General features: G+C 38.3%; 1 protein-coding gene across 1 annotated transcript; it reads right to left on the bottom strand.

Annotated features, from left to right (window-relative positions):
* Window positions 1–18,461: 18,461 nt before the first annotated feature.
* On the bottom strand, window positions 18,462–19,359 carry LOC126184432 (craniofacial development protein 2-like). Its single transcript, XM_049926823.1, is given in 2 exon segments — window positions 18,462–18,804; window positions 18,806–19,359. Coding segments are annotated over 2 exon segments (897 nt in total).
* Between the last annotated feature and the right edge of the window lie 229 nt (window positions 19,360–19,588).

The raw sequence follows: 19,588 nt of genomic DNA, 5'->3' as shown, positions 1-19,588 counted from the left end.
ACGTTAAAAATGTCTTTAATCATCGACCTCCTGTATCAAATAGATTAAGTGGCGTCTGAGATCTCAAGAATCACAAAAATTAATTTTCTGTGTGTATGTAACTATATGTCTGCTGTTAAACTATTGTGTTTAATAGGCGAATACATGAAGTAACGGGTTCTATGACCTTTACTTAGGCTCTGTTAAACTATTTGCAAATAGTTGATCATATATCCAGTTTTAAGCTTAAATAATCTGTTGTGGCGTTGCAAGACAGCCACGCCACTCGGAAGTAGCCGAAATGCACGCGTTAACTCACGCCGGCTTGCGTGAGGTCTGAAACAGGATACGTTATGAATGCTATAAAGAAAAGTACGTAGCTTCTTTAATACTTAACTTTAATTCATCCTTGTGGTACATCGCTCTTGATAATACAAGTGAGACTCTCAGATATGGTTAATGGCGCCTTGCTAGGTCGTAGCCATGGACTTAGCTGAAGGCTATTCTAACTGTCTCTCGGCAAATGAGAGAAAGGCTTCGTCAGTGTAGTCGCTAGCAAAGTCGTCGTACAACTGGGGGCGAGTGCTAGTACGTCTCTCTAGACCTGCCGTGTGGCTCGGTCTGCAATTACTGACAGTGGTGACACGCGGGTCCGACATGTACTAATGGACCGCGGCCGATTTAAAGCTACCACCTAGCAAGTGTGGTGTCTGGCGGTGACACCACATAATCCATAATCCTAGTTCAGATAATGAAGATCTGACGCCTGGGAATCTCACTTTGAAGTAGACATTACAAAATCTCTTTCGTTCGGTTAATGATGTATATACTGACAGTATCTACATTTCTTAGAAGGTTCCTGCCTGTAAAATAATTTGCAGCATGTCTGCTCTTGCTGTCATACACTCCATACCTTATAGCAAACTGTTATCACAGTCCGAGCAGTTACTATGACAGGAATGAATCAGTGATGCAGATCGTGTGTCCTGTAATGCAGAATATATATCGAGTCACCATGGTAGAACAAACCTTTCATGGTGTTACAAAGATGGCTTCAGAGTTTTGTTTAGTATCCCTCATTGTACACATATACTCAACAAGATAAGGAGTTGCTGAGTGATCAGTTTTCGGCTGTGTAGATAAACGACACAGAGACGATGCTGATATCGTCATTTACGAATTTTGTAAGATTTCTTCTAGGATAATAAATTACAGAATCTTACCCACAAACCTCAGTCGCGTAACCTGACGATATATTTTTGTGGGAAGGAGAGATATTTACTGGGTTTAGATAGAGGTACTACCTAAACAGGTTTTCAGGACATTGTTAAATAGCTTAGAGATGAGTACCTTCCGTAAATTGTGCGAAGTAGGCGATAGCATGCTGGTAAAATATGCCATTAAATAGACTTCTTTACAGGAAGGTAGGAAGGATGAGCCCACAGATGTCAATAATTACCACCCTTTGTCACATCTTACAAGTAAACCTATCCAAGAGACAAATTTCGAATTTGATCGTCTTTGAGTATGCTGCAGTGCAAAGCAAAATAAGAAACACATATTTTTTTGTACATGCCCATATGGCTGTTAAGAAGATGAAACACCTTCATGAAAAAATCGAGTTTAATGCACTCTAAAAATAAAAAATAAAACGATGCACCATGAACGAGTTATGCTAATTGGTCACACATTGATATTCATACAGGTATCGACAGAAAATGCCAAACTGAACACTTTGGCGGCCAATCAATGAATGTGTGACACTGCAGCACAACTTCACCACGTGGGCGCACGTACAGTAGTAGAGCGACATTTCTAGCTTGTTTCTGACAGATGAGTCTTTGGAATACCAGTTCATCATATATGACTGATTTTGGTATTAACAATGCTACACGTTTTGTTATTAGTCAAATGATGAAATGAAAAAGAAAATAGTGCGGCTAGGGGATTTTGAAAGGAAATGACATTTTCAGCAAAAGGTTGGTGACTTGACTTTGACTTATGTCCTGTTGTTCCTGTTGGATCATAGGGCAGCAGTAAAGACCTTCCATCTGGTTCTGTTGGCAGCCAAACATTTCACTTCACTCCATGTTTTACCAGCTTTCAGAGCTTCTTCTTCCAACAATCTTTTTCATGTCATTTTCGGGCAGCCACGTCTATGTGTTCCTTGTGGGTACCAATCCAGTGCTGCCTTTTCAACAGCTCCTTGTTGTTTGCGTATTGTGTGACCAATCCACTTTCATTTTCTTTCCTTTATTTGTTCACGGATTGGTTGCTGGTTTGTCATCTCCCACAATTCGTCATTTGATATAACATCTGGCCACCTCACATTTATAATTTGCCAAAGACACCAGCTTATGAAGATTTGCAGTTGGTTTATAATCATGTTTGTTACCTTCCATGTTTCGCAACTATACAGGAGGACTGACTTTACGTTGCCATTGAACAAGCGCAGCTTGGTTCGTCTCGAGATGTTCTTATTACGCCAGACAGGATATAGTTGTACACAGGCTCGATTTGTCTTCCGTACCCGACTCTTTACATCCTCCTTGCCTCCTCCATCTTTACAGACGGTACTTCCTAGATATACAAAGTAGTCTACTTGTTACAGTTCCTTTCCATGCACTGTTAGCCTCGCTTGTTTTCCAGATCGAATTCTCATTTCCTTAGTTTTCTGAACATTTATTTTAAGTCCTGCAATTTATGCTTCTTCTTTCAGTCTTTCCAGCTTTTCTTCCATGTCACGCAATCTTTGCGAGAACAGACAGATATCGTCAGCAAAGTCAAGGTCTTCAAGCCTGTCTTGCATTCCCCACTGAATACCTCCTCTCCTGCCATCAACAACTCTTTTCATTACGCTGTTCAGTACCAACAAGAACAAAGTAGATGACAGAATACATCCCTGCCTCACCCCAGCATTTGCTTGGATAAACTCATTAAGTTTACCATTGTATAGCACCCTACCTTCGTATCCATCATACATGGCTTTAATAATATTTATCATCTTTGATGGTATTCCATATTCTTCCAAGTTATGCCTCATAACTCTCCTATTAAGAGAGTTAAATGCCTTTTCAAAATCAATAAATGTAAATTAGTGTGTGTTCTGCCATTCTGCACACTGCTCAAATATTATACGCAGTGTTTTGATGAGATCGACACAACTTCTGTGCTCTCTAAACCCAGCTCGACTGAGTTCAAAAATGGTTCAAATGGCTCTGAGCACTATGAGACTTAACTTCTGAGATCATCGTTCCCCTAAAACTTAGAACTACTTAAACCTAACTAACTTAAGGACATCACACACATCCATGCCCAAGGCAGGATTCGAACCTGCGACCGTAGTGGTCGCGCAGTTCCAGTCTGTAGTGGATAGAACTGCTCGGTCACTCTGGCCAGCCGCCTCGACTGAGTCCTTGACACGATTTAGCATCAATCTACAGAGTACTTAACTTGGTACAGATAGGAGGGTGATGCCTCTCCAGTTATTACAGTTGGTAGTATCCCCTTTCTTTGGAAACTTAATAATCAGCCCTTCTTTCCAATCATTTGGTATTTTCTCTTCTGACCATATCTTCTCAAACAATGGATGCAGTAGATTTATGGTGGTGTCAGTGTCTGCTTTTAGCATCTCAGGTTCAATATTATCCATTCCTGGAGCCTTCCCATTCTTTATCTAATTGAGAGCGTTTTTAATTTCAGTCTTAGTTGGTGTGTTTAAACTGATTCTGTCACTGGCATCTGGAAAATTCCATTGCCTCTCCCTCTCTTCAAGTTGCTCTTTGTTTAAGAATTCAAAAAAAATGTTCCCTCCATCTTCTAAGGTGGTCTTCTTCTGTCGTCAACAGCCGATCCTCCTTGCTTTTCACAGGTATGTTCTTGTTGAAACCTTTTTTGGACAACATTTTAGTGATGCGGTACAGTTCTTTAGCATCACCCCTTGCTGCAGCTCTCTCTGCTCTCAGAGCTTGCTCATTCATGCACTTTCTCTTATCATTCCTCACACTCCTCTGTATTTGAGAGTCAGTAGCTGCGTACTCAGCTTGCATTCGAGTTTTCTGCTGTCTTGTTTTACTCATATTTAATTTTGCGTTAATCTCCTTCCTGCAGAGCCGGCCGCTGTGGACGAGCGGTTGTAGGCGCTCCAGTCCGGAACTGCGCTGCTGCTACGGTCGCAGGTTCGAATCCTGCCTTGGGCATGGATGTGTGTGATGTCCTTAGGTTAGTTAGGTTTAAGTAGTTCTAAGTCTAGGGGACTGATGACCTCAGATGTTAAGCCCCATAGTGCTTAGAACCATTTGAAGCTTCCTGCAGCTGATAAAATTCCATGTACGCTCAGGCATCCATTCTTTCTTCAAATGGTTTCTAAAGCCAAGGACCTGTTTGCTCACATTGCAGTAGACATCCTTAATCTGAGTCCATGTATCATAAACACTATTTTCATCATTTTGCTGTGCTTCTTGGAGCGCCTCATAGCGGTTCTTTAGCTCAACACAGAAAGCTTCTTGTTTTGCTGTTATTCTAAGTTTTCCCATATCATATTTTTCGTTCCATTTAGAACTTTCTATTTGTAGCCATGTTTTTTAGTCAAAAATTTGCAACAATAAGGTGGTGATCACTGCTCTTCTAAATTTTTTGCTTAGCGCTATATGGTCAGTTTGGTTTTCTATTCTGTGATCAGGGGATACCCACGAAATCTTATGGCAATTCTTGTGTAGGAATAATGTACCTCCAATCACCAAATCGTGACTGGCACAGAAATTTGAAAACATATCCCCATTTTCATTTATTTCTCCAATACCGTGGACTCCCTTTACATGTTCTAGGCCTTCATTATTCTTTCCGACTTTTGCATTTAGGTCTCCCATAATAATCAAGGTGTCTCTCTTGCTGGTAATTTTAATGGTGTCACTTAAGGAGAGGTTAAACTCTTTTTTTCTGTTGAGTATCTGAGGTTTCTGTAGGAGCATAGCACTGGATGACTGTGACATTTCGAATGTTTTATCTTAAAACATGCTGTCAGTAGTCTTTCTGAAACCGGTTTCCATTCCATAAAGCTCTTTTTCGCTCCTTTGGTTAACAAAAGTCCAACTCCATTTCTGTACTCTGCATCCTCTCCAGCGGGTCCAGAGTATAAAAATGTGTATCCATCTTGTGTTTGGATTTCTCCAAAATCTAGCCATCTCACCTCACTAAGTCCGAGAATGTCCAACCTGTAACTCGTCATCTCCTTTCTAACCTGTTTCAGTCTGCTGGCTTCTCTCAATGTTCTAATATTCCAGAAACCTATTTTTATTGTCCTTTTCATGCCAAAGGTCGTCATATTTGAGTCCGTCTGGCTATTCTTTTCTGTTGTTTCTTTAATCATTTGTTTTTGGGAGTGCCGGTGATTGGCCCACAGTTCCCTAGTCTGGTGGTGGGTCTGCCACCTAAGAGCCTCCAGACTTGCCCGATTTTCTTTTAAGGGTTTACTCCCCTAGGACGGCTGGCTTCCCTACGCCTAAGAGCCCCCCTACCCTTTATTATGATTTGAGATGGCAGGAAAACGACAGGTTAAGGACAGGTTTGGGTTAGATGAAAAGGACTAGTGGGCCATTGTGGGATATATTTCGTCTCTCTCCTCCTCCTCTACCAATCCGGCATAGGTAACCCTGCTGGTACCTAAGCTACCACCAGCATAGCCCTCAGTATCCCAAGCACGCAAACCTCCTTCCCCGCATGGACAGTGCTACTGTAAGGTGGTGTCTCCTGAGGAGGAACAAAGCTGGGTGCACCACTGAAAAGTACATTAAAAACCATAGAATTTTTATATCCATTGCTGTTTCAACAGTTTTCAACCAAAAATATTAAACTCAATTTTTTTTCAAGGGGGTGTTAAACCCCTTTGATGGCTGTATGAGCATGTACAAAATATATGTGTCCTTTATTTTGATCTACATCACAAAACACTCCAAGCCAATCAAAATCGAAATGTACCCCTTGGATAGGTTTACTTATTAGTTCACAAAAATTTGGATTGCAAAATGGCCATTACACTCAGTCAGCTATTTATATATTTAATGAGGATATTTAAACGATAAAATATCACCAGTTGGGTGTGTATATGATTTATCGAAGGCACCTGATTATGTCAGTCATACTGTCCTACTAGAGCAGTTAAGTTTTAACAGAATAGATAGTTAAATTCATGCCTGGTTTAGCTTTTATCTAAGAGGCAGAATGCAGACAGCTATTCTTGGCTTTTTGAGAATACAAAGAAGGATGCCTAATCATCTGTAAATTACAATGAGAGTCCCACAGGGTTCGATCTTCCAACCCCTACTGATCTTGCTTTATGTCAGTGATCCATCATTTTATTTGAATCAGAAGGCCGAGTTAGCCCTGTTTCATTGTTCTGAAGCCGAGAAAAGCACTATCAACGGATAAAATAGTAAATGAGGCTTTTTTCAAAGTTACTGACTGGTTTTGCACAACTTGTTCAACTTTAAACTTTAAAAATACATCTCATCTAATTTTGTACAGTCAACAGCATACCACCTCCTATTAATCTAGTGTATCAATATGAAATAATAAATTGGGTAGAAAAGTCTAAATTCTTGGGCATGGATACTGATGGAAACTGAAAGTGGTAAAACCATATAGTAAATCTGCCAAAACATTTAGATATGTGTACATCTTGTAGACATCCCTTCAAGCAAGTGGGAATATTAACCACAATCTCATAAACCATTTACTCACAAACGAAATTACCAACAATGCATCTAAATGTGAAAGTAACAGAGATATTCACAATATAGCATTAGAAGAAAAGATCTACACTATCCTTTAATAAATCTAACTTTCGCACAAAAGGGGGTAAAATATGTAGCTGTGAAAGTATTTGGCAATCTACAAATGGAAATAAAACGTCTCACAGATAGCCAAACTGTTTTCAAATCTAGATTCATTGTGTTTCTCCTTAAAAACTCCTTCTATACAATAAGGTAATTCTTGAATACAAAAAGTTAGTCATTTTTATAACAAAAAAACTTGTTAACACTCAACATATAGCATGACCAATTCCACATCATAACATTTATCATGAATAAGAGCTGTGAAACGTATAACTAACCATCTAACTAACTAACACCAACATCATCCCACAAAGCATCAGCACCAGAATAATCATATTGCAAACCATCATCACCAGATGCAGATCACCGTTTTTGATAATGTTACTCGTTTGTTTTTCACCTTTTTTCTTTGATTCAATTATGTCAAATTTTAAAACAAACAGTATGGCTGAAGAAAAACAATATTTTCTTTCCCCCTCCCTGCCCCCTGAGTGAATGAAACAACAAGGAAAACAGACATGCAAAGGAGTAGATCTGGTGTTAAGTGCTTCATAAGTGAACTGTGTTTCATAAGTTACTTGTCCCAAGAGTGGCTGAACCTTATAATATGAGAGGTAGAGAAATAAATGTTGTGTTCACACCACACAAAGTGTGACATATGTTCTATTAATCAGCCTTCAGCATCCATATGTATAATTAGTGACCAGTGATCGGAATGTAATATTAACAGAACTCTATGAAGGTGCCACATAAACATTAGAAGAATGTTGATGAGAATTTGTTGCACTGAACTGTGTGAAATGATTTCAACTGTGTGCTTCTCACAATAATGAATTACATTTCTATCCCTCTATTGGTACATTATACATTACCAATGGAATTGAGGTACAACCAGTTTTCAGCAAATATGGCAAATTCTGGCATCACTATATTGTGATGCTAAGGCATACAAAGGGTAGAAGATAAGTGAAAAGCTGTATTAAGTATCAAGTAGTCAGTTGGAATCTGCACGTGGCCCAGTTCTAGCCCTTACCAATTATCTACATCTACATCTACATCTACATCTATACTCCGCGAGCCACCTTACGGTGTGTGGCGGAGGGTACTTATTGTACCACTATCTGATCCCCCCTTCCCTGTTCCATTCACGAATTGTGTGTGGGAAGAACGACTGCTTGTAAGTCTCCGTATTTGCTCTAATTTCTCGGATCTTTTCGTTGTGATCATTACGCGAGATATATGTGGGCGGTAGTAATATGTTGCCCATCTCTTCCCGGAATGTGCTCTCTCGTAATTTCGATAATAAACCTCTCCGTATTGCGTAACGCCTTTCTTGAAGTGTCCGCCACTGGAGCTTGTTCAGCATCTCCGTAACGCTCTCGCGCTGACTAAATGTCCCAATGACGAATCGCGCTGCTTTTCGCTGGATCATGTCTATCTCTTCTATTAATCCAACCTGGTAAGGGTCCCATACTGATGAGCAATACTCAAGAATCGGACGAACAAGCGTTTTGTAAGCTACTTCTTTCGTCGATGAGTCACATTTTCTTAGAATTCTTCCTATGAATCTCAACCTGGCGCCTGCTTTTCCCACTATTTGTTTTATGTGATCATTCCACTTCAGATCGCTCCGGATAGTAACTCCTAAGTATTTTACGGTCGTTACCGCTTCCAATGATTTACCACCTATGGCATAATCGTACTGGAATGGATTTCTGCGCCTATGTATGCGCATTATATTACATTTATCTACGTTTAGGGAAAGCTGCCAGCTGTCGCACCATGCATTAATCCTCTGCAGGTCTTCCTGGAGCACGTACGAGTCTTCTGATGTTGCTACTTTCTTGTAGACAACCGTGTCATCTGCAAATAGCCTCACGGAGCTACCGATGTTGTCAACTAAGTCATTTATGTATATTGTAAACAATAAAGGTCCTATCACGCTTCCTTGCGGTACTCCCGAAATTACCTCTACATCTGCAGATTTTGAACCGTTAAGAATGACATGTTGTGTTCTTTCTTCTAGGAAATCCTGAATCCAATCACAAACCTGGTCCGATATTCCGTAAGCTCGTATTTTTTTCACTAAACGTAAGTGCGGAACCGTATCAAATGCCTTCCTGAAGTCCAGGAATACGGCATCAATCTGCTCGCCAGTGTCTACGGCACTGTGAATTTCTTGGGCAAATAGGGCGAGCTGAGTTTCACATGATCTCTGTTTGCGGAATCCATGTTGGTTATGATGAAGGAGATTTGTATTATCTAAGAACGTCATAATACGAGAACACAAAACATGTTCCATTATTCTACAACAGATTGACGTAAGCGAAATAGGCCTATAACTATTCGCATCTGATTTATGACCCTTCTTGAAAATGGGAACGACCTGCGCTTTCTTCCAGTCGCTAGGTACTTTACGTTCTTCCAGCGATCTACGATAAATTGCTGATAGAAAGGGGGCAAGTTCTTTAGCATAATCACTGTAGAATCTTAAGGGTATCTCGTCTGGTCCGGATGCTTTTCCGCTACTAAGTGATAGCAGTTGTTTTTCAATTCCGATATCGTTTATTTCAATATTTTCCATTTTGGCGTTCGTGCGACGGCTGAAGTCAGGGACCGTGTTACGATTTTCCGCAGTGAAACAGTTTCGGAACACTGAATTCAGTATTTCTGCCTTTCTTCGGTCGTCCTCTGTTTCGGTGCCATCGTGGTCAACGAGTGACTGAATAGGGGATTTAGATCCGCTTACCGATTTTACATATGACCAAAACTTTTTAGGGTTCTTGTTTAGATTGTTTGCCAATGTTTTATGTTCGAATTCGTTGAATGCTTCTCTCATTGCTCTCTTTACGCTCTTTTTCGCTTCGTTCAGCTTTTCCTTGTCAGCTATGATTCGACTACTCTTAAACCTATGATGAAGCTTTCTTTGTTTCCGTAGTACCTTTCGTACATGATTGTTATACCACGGTGGATCTTTCCCCTCACTTTGGACCTTAGTCGGTACGAACTTATCTAAGGCGTACTGGACGATGTTTCTGAATTTTTTCCATTTTTGTTCCACATCCTCTTCCTCAGAAATGAACGTTTGATGGTGGTCACTCAGATATTCTGCGATTTGTGCCCTATCACTCTTGTTAAGCAAATATATTTTCCTTCCTTTCTTGGCATTTCTTATTACACTTGTAGTCATTGATGCAACCACTGACTTATGATCACTGATACCCTCTTCTACATTCACGGAGTCGAAACGTTCCGGTCTATTTGTTGCTATGAGGTCTAAAACGTTAGCTTCACGAGTTGGTTCTCTAACTATCTGCTCGAAGTAATTCTCGGACAAGGCAGTCAGGATAATGTCACAAGAGTCTCTGTCCCTGGCTCCAGTTCTGATTGTGTGACTATCCCATTCTATACCTGGTAGATTAAAGTCTCCCCCTATTACAATAGTATGATCACGAAACTTCTTCACGACGTTCTGCAGGTTCTCTCTGAGGCGCTCAACTACTACAGTTGCTGATGCAGGTGGTCTATAGAAGCATCCGACTATCATATCTGACCCACCTTTGATACTTAGCTTAACCCAGATTATTTCACATTCGCATTCGCTAATAACTTCACTGGATATTATTGAATTCTTTACTGCTATAAATACTCCTCCACCATTAGCGTTTATCCTATCCTTGCGGTATATATTCCATTCTGTGTCTAGGATTTCGTTACTGTTCACTTCCGGTTTTAACCAACTTTCCGTTCCTAATACTATATGCGCACTATTTCCTTCAATAAGAGATACTAATTCAGGAACCTTGCCCTGGATACTCCTGCAGTTTACCAATATTACGTTAACTTTTCCTGTTTTTGGTCTCTGAGGACGGACGTTCTTTATCAACGATGATAATGTCCTCTCTGGTAAGCCGTCAGGTATTTTATCGTTTCGCCCAAGGTTTCGCCCAATGATTTATTTTGATTTGTATAAGAGCAATACTGAACTTCATTCCATATATATTATATTGTTATTGTGCTCTTCAGTCCAAAGAATAGTGTGGTGCTGCTCACCACACAACTCAATCCTGTGCAAACCTCTTCAACTCTGCACAATATCTTCATCTTACATCCATTTCAACCTACTTACTATAGTCTAAATTTGGTTTCCCTCCATAATTTTTATTCTCTCTTCCACTTTCCTCCATTACCAAACTGATGATTCCTTGATGCTTATCAGCTGATCTCTTCATTTAATCAAATTGTGTCACAAATTTCCTTTCTCCCAAATTCGATTCAGTACATGCTCATCAGTTAACCAATTTACCCAACTGAACTTCAGTATTCTCCTGTAGCACCACATTTCAAGACATTCTATTGTCTTCATTTCTGAAATGATTGACTGACTGACATATTTAGTCATCTGCAGAACAATATGATTGGCTTGTGTGTCATCAATGGTTGGAACAATGTTTCTTGTTAAGTAAGCATATATAGATTACAACAATTTTTACATTTATTATTATAATTAGTCTTAAAATATTTGTAATTATGTCATATAATGTTGCTTAATACATGAGATATTCACGAATATGAAGTGGCTATCTATAGTTATTTGAAATATTAATTTGCTGTGTAACATCCTTTTTAGCCTTTGGCTAAAGGTATGTAGTTCATTGACTGATTGATTTCTTTATTAATCCATGAAACAATTTACATTGTATGGATTTTGTCATTCAAAATTGAAAAATTAATTTCCAACACAACAACTGACAATATATTGCTTTTAATGTAATTGAATTTGTTTTTTAGTCTTAGTAATTATAGGTAAGCTGTTTTAATTCAGGTATTTCATTACTGTATATAAACTTCCATTTTGTAAATGGTTTTTAGTTTTTTTTAAAAGAGCAGATAGTATCTGTCGTTTATATGTTGTGTCAATTTATTATATAATTTGATGGCACTGTACAATTTTAACTTTATTGTTCCTGCTCAGATACAGATTATAGCTGTTTATAGTTTCATATTCATGGACTAAACATTTTTTAACATAGTAGGCAATTTTTCTTACATATATAACACTCTGAATAATATATTTACAGGTGGCAGTTATGATTTCCGGCATTTTAAAAGTTTGAAGCAGTGAGCTGTGTTGCCACTTTTGGTCATTATACATACTGCTCTTTGCTACGATCTGAATGTAGCTGGAATATTTTTCTTATTCTTTCCACAAAAAATTATGCCATAACTAATAATTGAATGAATATAAGCAAAATATACTGATCTCATACATGAAATATAGCCTCCTGTTGTAAGAATTAAAAGGGCATGGTAATCTGTAGATGTTCTGCTATTAAATATTTTTATACCTTCTTCACACTTTATTTGCCAGTCAACATACTTTCCCAGAAATTTAGTCATTTCCACACATTGTATGAATTCATTATTTGTTTTCAGATTATTGTAATCTGATTTTTGTTCATTTAGAAGTTCATACTGCTTGTTTTCAGTATATTAAGTGTGGCTTTACTGTTTACTGCCCACTTATGCATACTGCTAAGTGTTTCTTCAGCTTTCTCTCTTAGAGCTTCTGGTGACTTGTTGGTGATCAGTACATTACAGTTATCTTCAAACAATGTTGTATGGCATTGTTTGATGCTCTGAGGGAGAACATTACTGTAAGTTAGGAACAGGGACCTAACACACTACCCTGCACTACACCTATATTTATATATATTTAGGATCATAAGTACGTTTTTCAACGTATTTAGAGATTCTTGATAAATATGTAATTTCAGTCAACGGTACTCTGACTGGAACCACTTTTTCACTACCCACTTTAGTCCCAGTTCATCTCACATATTAACAGAATTTTGTGGCCAGCTGTTTCGAATGCTTTCTTTAGATCAAGGAATATACGTGTTGTATAGTTGCCGTTATTGAATGCTTCTAGGACATGTTTTGTAAGATATGCCATTGCTGATTCAGCGGCTTTCACTGACCAGAAACTGAACAGGTCATTCGAGTGGAGGCTGTACTAATTTAAATAGTTGATAGATACAGGGCTGTTTGAAATTTCTCCTATGATTTTGGTCATACACTGCTAAATTAGTCATTTATGTAGTTTGCCAAATCTTTTGGATCTTTTATTACCATCTCTTGTCTTTGATTTTCATGTTTAATTCATTAATCTCTCTGGTAACTGTTTCCTGCTTTATAGTTTTCCACAAAGCTTTGTTTTTGTCTTCTGTAGAAAGTATAAGTTTGTAATTATGAGCTCTTTTTACTGCAAGCAGCCATTCCCTATATGTTTGCATATACTGTTCATAAAAATGTGAGAAAGCTGGATTACAGTGACTGCTTTTAAAGAAACTGAAATATTTTAGTGTATGGGATAATTTTTTGATTCCTTTTGCCAGCCATTTGTTTTCTTTCACTGTTGATAATGGATATAATACTTTAGGAAAAAGTTTCTTAAAACTTTAATTTGAACAGGGTCATGATATTTTGGGTTTTTTCATTTGCATCTACCACTGTGTATACTGATTCCCATGTTTGACTTGTTATTTGTTTTACAAAATCACGCATCTTGTTTAGAAAATATTCGTTTGTACATGTGCATTTTCTTTGCTTTTGTTGTAACCACTGTTATATTTACTGGTTGACTGAAGTGGTCAGATAACTGTAGATCTACTACACTAACACTACAGTTTTCTTTGTACAAATCCATTAACACTTGATCAATATCTGTCACTAACTGGTCTGTTGTTTTTGTTGCACTGTAAACCATTGAAACTAAATTGGATCTTTGAGCTATGCTTAAGAATAAGTTATAGCTAGCAGTTGGATTCAGTATATATATATATATATATATATATATATATATATATATATATATATATATATATATATATATATATATAAGAAGATGTTGCCTTTATGAGTGGATGTCATATCAAGAACTTGATTTAGTTTACATGGAAAAATATTGATCTCTACAGTAGGAGATCTGTATAAACATAAAAGGGTTCATTTTCTACACTTAAATTGGTCCCTTAATTTTACTGCTGCCAACTCAAAATGCTTCTATTCACTGATTGTACATAGATCACTTCTGACAATCAATCGATAACCTTGATTCACATAAATGCAGCAATCTCCAGACTTTGTAGATGTTCTGCTGTATGCACATGCTAAATTGTATGACTTTAAGACCATATGATTCACTTCTGATACTTTGCACCAGCATTCCGTGATACAAACAACAGATCTGTCTATATCCTCCACCTCAACCTCTAGGTGGTGCACTTCGTTTGCTAGATACTCAGTATTCTGAAGAACAAATGTTATGATTACTACATTTAGCATGTTCTATTCTCTTTTTCATGTTGTCTTTGTGAATGATTTTAAGTGGTTCATCATTACAATTGTATTCACATATTTTATTTTCAGAAGATATTTTTGAACTATCATTCCCTTCAGATCGTATCAGTTTCCGAATTTTTAAGATTGTGCAGTCCTGTCAGCAACTGTGATAATTGAACATGTAACACATCAGCCTAGATTAGATTAGATTAGATTAATACTAGTTCCATGGATCATGAATACGATATTTCGTAATGATGTGGAACGAGTCAAATTTTCCAATACATGACATAATTAAGTTAATTTAACAACATACTTAAGTTAATATAACAACTTTTTCATTGTTGTAAATAGAAACCAACCTTTACCCAGGTTTCAGCCAAAATAATTTTTCCTTTTTCAGAAGCCAGTGTCACTAAACTATTGCATGCCAAAGTTTGGCCATGTCAGGTATGAAACCGTTGCACTGTAGTAACCAGTCATAACTCTATATTACGTGGGCTGACGAGAAGCAGCAGGCTCCACTGCGCGGACGAGGTTGGTAGGCCACAAGAGCTGGGCCAGAACTAAACACGGCGAGCAGCTGTGTACCGATCTTCACTGATGGTCATGTGCATGCATGCATGGAAATATAGATACATAACAATAGCTACCTTTACATTAGGAATTGGATTATAGTAACTATTAAAACCTTTAATGGCATAATGTGTAAAAGAACTTACTTCTGAAGAAATCGGTACTCCCTATAACAGATTTGGAGCCCGTAAGAAAGACTAGCTATTATTCGGCTAAATTATTTCTCAATTTTGAATACATTGCTCAAACTTTATCTGGTTAATTAATAGACGTATGTGTGGCTATTTACAGGAATGATGTGTAATATCAATATGCCTAAGCATCAGTAAAGGCAACAGCACCTAAAAACTTTAAAGTAGATGAATTTGAATTAACATAGCACTAACAGAAATTGCGTAGGGTAGTTATAAACTGAGTAAGCCTAGCAGAACACACAGATAGTAACTTAACATGATGTAGCACGTTAATCGCGTATGTTCTGATAGGCTTACCCAGTTTATAACTACCCTACGCAATTTTTGTTAATGCTGCCTTCATTATCACAATTAACATGTTACATCATGTCAAGTTACTACCTGTATGTTCTGCTAGGCTTACCCAGTTTCTAACTACCCTACGCAATTTTTGTTAATGCTATCTTCATTACCACAATTAACATGTTACATCATGTTACGTTACTACCTGTATGTTCTGCTAGGCTACAAGTTCTATTAGTTTCCCTTATTTTTAATTATCTTACAAGTGTCCATGATCATTTTACTGAAAGTGACTGTGTGTAGTTTATTTAAGTGCACGCCATCCATTCGCAGGCATTTGTCACTTAGAAATTCGTTTGGAACGACGAATTTGCACCAAGTTCATGGCACTGTTCCCTAATGCCACTGCTTATTTTGTTTATATAAGTATTACTCACCAATCTTCTGTGTAAAATTACACTGATTAATTTACTCATGGTTCTTATTATTTTTTTGGTATGAGACTGATTTGTGTTCCTAACATTTTTAAAACGCTTATTGACTTGCTGAGATCAGATTCCAGGGCAAACATCATTGTAACAGTTCAGAAGTACTACATTTTTTTTCGATATGGAGTCATGAGTGATAAGAAATTAATTTTTGTCATCCTGTTCTGTTAAATCACTTTCACATTTGCCCTTTTTCTTGACGTTACTGTTTTTCAACAATATTTATTTACAGATTTTCCACACAGTGAGTTCTCTGTGTCTTGTTTTGTCGAAACTTGCACACAAGAATTTTCACAGTTTTGTATTGTACTTGACAGAGAATTTCCTCACACACTGGATGCTGATTCACGTGCTAACTTAGTGTTTTTTTTTTTTTTTTTGAGATTTGATCGCCTTTTTGAGCGATCCAGTATCAATCATATTATTCTGTGTTTTGACTAGTTTTTTCCTATTTAGGTACAAGTAGCAACTGGTTCTACTTTCATAGTCATGTAGTGAACTGCTTGTAGTGTACAGATAAAGATTTTTCTTCTGTAAATTATTGTATGGAAGACGTATTCAGTGCGACAGTCAGAATGGGTCCCTTCTAGTACTATTTATTATTACCGATACAGACCTTGCTGTTCCTATAAGACAATGATGTGTTCCCCAAAGCATGATTCCATAACTGAGGAATGGATGTATATCCATAATGGGTCACTTTGAGGTATTAAATACTGTGCACTGGTGCAAGGATTCAAAAAACGTAACATGCCGTAGGTGTCTCTTTGCCAAAACATATACATTTTCTGTCCATTTCAACTGGCTGTCTTCATTCAACCCTAAAAATTTGGTATTGTTACATATTCTAATCTCTCTCTCTCTCTCTCTATACGTTTAGTCGGTTCCGACTCTTTGTGACCCCATGAACCAAATCATGCCACTTTCTCCTGTCTTGCACTTTCTCCCGTAGACCTTCCAGGTTGGAACACCTTGCTTCTGTGATGCCATCGATCCATCTCATCCTCTGACGTCCTCTTCTTCTAGTTCCTTCAATCTTCCACAGCATTAATGTTTTTCCAGCGAGGCCTGTCTTCGCATTGTGTGTCCAAAGTAGGTCAGCTTTTGTTTTAACATTAGACCTTCCAGGGAGAAATCTGGTTTTATTGGCTCCAATATTGATCTGTTGGTTCTCTTTGCAGTCCATGGAACCCTAAGATGTTTCCTCCAACACCACAATTTGAAGGAGTCAATTCTTCGCCATTCAGCCTCTCTAATGGTCCAGGTCTCACATCCATACATCACAACTGGGAAGACCATAGCCCTCACAATACGGATCTTTGTTGCTAGTGTTATATCTCTGGACCTCATAACCTTGTCAAGGTTTGACATCGCCTGTCTACCGAGCAACAGGCGTCTCCGGATTTCATGGCTGCAGTCGCCATCGGCAGAGATCTGGGAACCGAGATAACTGAATGTGGTCACTACCTCCATGGTCTCTCCTGCTATATCCCACGAATTGGTAGGTGTAGTTGCCATAATTTTCGTTTTCTTCACATTCAGCTTAAGACCAGCCTTTTCACTTTCGTCTTTCACCTTCTTTCTAGCACACAGATTGAATAAGTATGGTGAAGTATGCAGCGTTGCCGGACCATTTTCTGAATCTTTATCCATTTCGTTGTTCCATACATAGTACTCACCATGGCTTCTTGGTCAAGGTATAAACTCCATATCAGATGAATGAGGTGATCTGGTACACACATCTTTTTCAGTACATTCCATAATTTGTTGTGATTGACACAGTCAAAGACTTTGGCGCAGTCAATAAAGCAGAGGTACACATCTCTCGGGAATGTTCTTGGTTTTTCCATAATCCACGGAATGTTAGCAATTTGATCTCTAGTTCCTCTTCCTTTCCTAAATCCAGCTTGTTCTTCTGGTAGCTCTCGATCTAGACATTGGCGAAGTCTATTTTGTAAGATTTTCAACATGACTTTGGTAGTGTGTGAGATAAGTGCGATTGTTCAGTAATCTGAGCATTCTTTAGAACTTATATTCTTTGGAATGGGGATGAATATTGATCTTTTCCAGTCTTGTGGCCACTGCTGCGTGATTTATATTTTCTGACATATTGAATGCAGCACTTTTACTACATCCTTTCCAGTGACTTTAAACAATTCTGCTGGTATTTCATCATTTCCACTAGTTTTGTTATCAGCCATATTTTCAAGGGCCCACTGGATTTCGCTCTCCAAAATATCTGGCTCTAGTTCTATATTAACATTATGGGCCCTGTCATTATGCAGTTCTTTCTTGTATAGGTCTTCTACATATTCTGCCCATCTTTCCTTAACATCCTCTGCTTCACTCAGATCCTTCCCGTTTCTATCTTTTATCATTTTTATCATTGCAATTTTTGCCTGGAATATTCCTTTAATTTCTCTAACTTTCTTATAAAGATCTCTTGTCTGCGCCATTCCGTTACTATCTTCAACTTCCTTGCACAGTTCATTAAGGAATATATTTTTATCTCTTCTAGCTAATTTCTGAAAATCTTTATTTAATTCAAACATAGCTGATCTACCTCCCTTGATTTTTGCTTTCCTTCGTTCTTCTGCAACTTGCAGTGCCTCAACTGATAGCCATCTAGCCTTTTTGCTGTTCCTTTTCTTGGGAATGTGTTTCTCTGCGGCCTCCTTGACAGTATTAGCTACTTCTGTCCACATCTGTTGTGAGCTTTTGTCCTCCAGCTCTAATACATTAAATCTGTTTTGCATGTCTACAGTTTAGTTGGAGGGTATAGAGTTAAGGTCGTATCTGCAAGTTGGGATACTTTTTGCTACATTCTGAAGTTTCGGCAGAAATTTTGCAATCAGGAGCTCATGATCTGATCCGCAGTCGGCCCCAGGTCTTGTTATAGCTGACTGAACCGCGCTCTTCCACCTCTGATTACAAAATATGTAATGAATTTGGTTCCGGTGTTGGCCATCTGGCGAAGTCCAGGTATATAGGCGTCGTTTTGGTAGTTGATACAGTTTATTCGTAATTATCAATGAATTTTCTTGGCAGAATTCTAGGAGTCTCTGTCCTGCTTCGTTTGTTGTACCAAGACCGTATTTCTCTGTTAGTTAGATTTCCCACTTTTGCATTCCAATCTCCAACTATGTAGACGATATCCTTTTTTGGTGTTGACAGTAGTAATTCTTGTAAATATCCATAGAACTGGTCAATAATTTCCTTTTCAGCATCGGCTGTTGGCGCATAAACTTGAATTACTGTGATGTTGAGGGGCTGACCTTGACGTCTGATGGACATCATTCTATCATTTTTATATTTGCATCTCATTACAGATTTTCTCACTTTATCACTAACTATGAAGGCTACTCCATTACTTCTGTTGTTATCATGCCCAGAATAATACACCATATGGCCATCCGAAGCAAATTCTCCCATGCCAGTCCACCTCATTTCACTTCTTCCCAATATGTCGATGTTAATATTCTCAATTTCTCTTTTCACTACGTCTAGTTTTCCTTGATACATGGATCTTACATTCCATGTTCCTATGCAGTGCTTCTCTTTGCACCATCTTACTCTTTGTGAAGCTCCTCTCAACCTGGTCCCCACTGGAGATCCGATCGCGAAACTTGAAACTCCGGAACATTTTGAGCTGAGCAGACCCATGGGGTTTTCTTGGGATAGTTTAGTGGTGCTTTCCCATTGCCTTCCACTGTCCTCCAACTCCTATATGCTCACCAACTCGGTTTCCTGATTGGGTTGGTTACCCAACCTTCCGCTGAGTTGCTCGGCTTAACAGGGGCACCACGTGTAGGTAGGAAGTTGGAGAATTGAGGTGACAGAGGCTGTGAGAACTCTCTTGCTGAGTTCTTGTAATTGCATATCACCCCCATTT

Source organism: Schistocerca cancellata, chromosome 4 (assembly GCF_023864275.1).
Source record: "Schistocerca cancellata isolate TAMUIC-IGC-003103 chromosome 4, iqSchCanc2.1, whole genome shotgun sequence".
NCBI classification, from domain to species: Eukaryota; Metazoa; Arthropoda; class Insecta; order Orthoptera; family Acrididae; genus Schistocerca; species Schistocerca cancellata.
The sequence above is the reverse complement of the archived record's forward strand: the minus strand, read 5'-3'. Positions and strand labels throughout refer to the sequence as shown.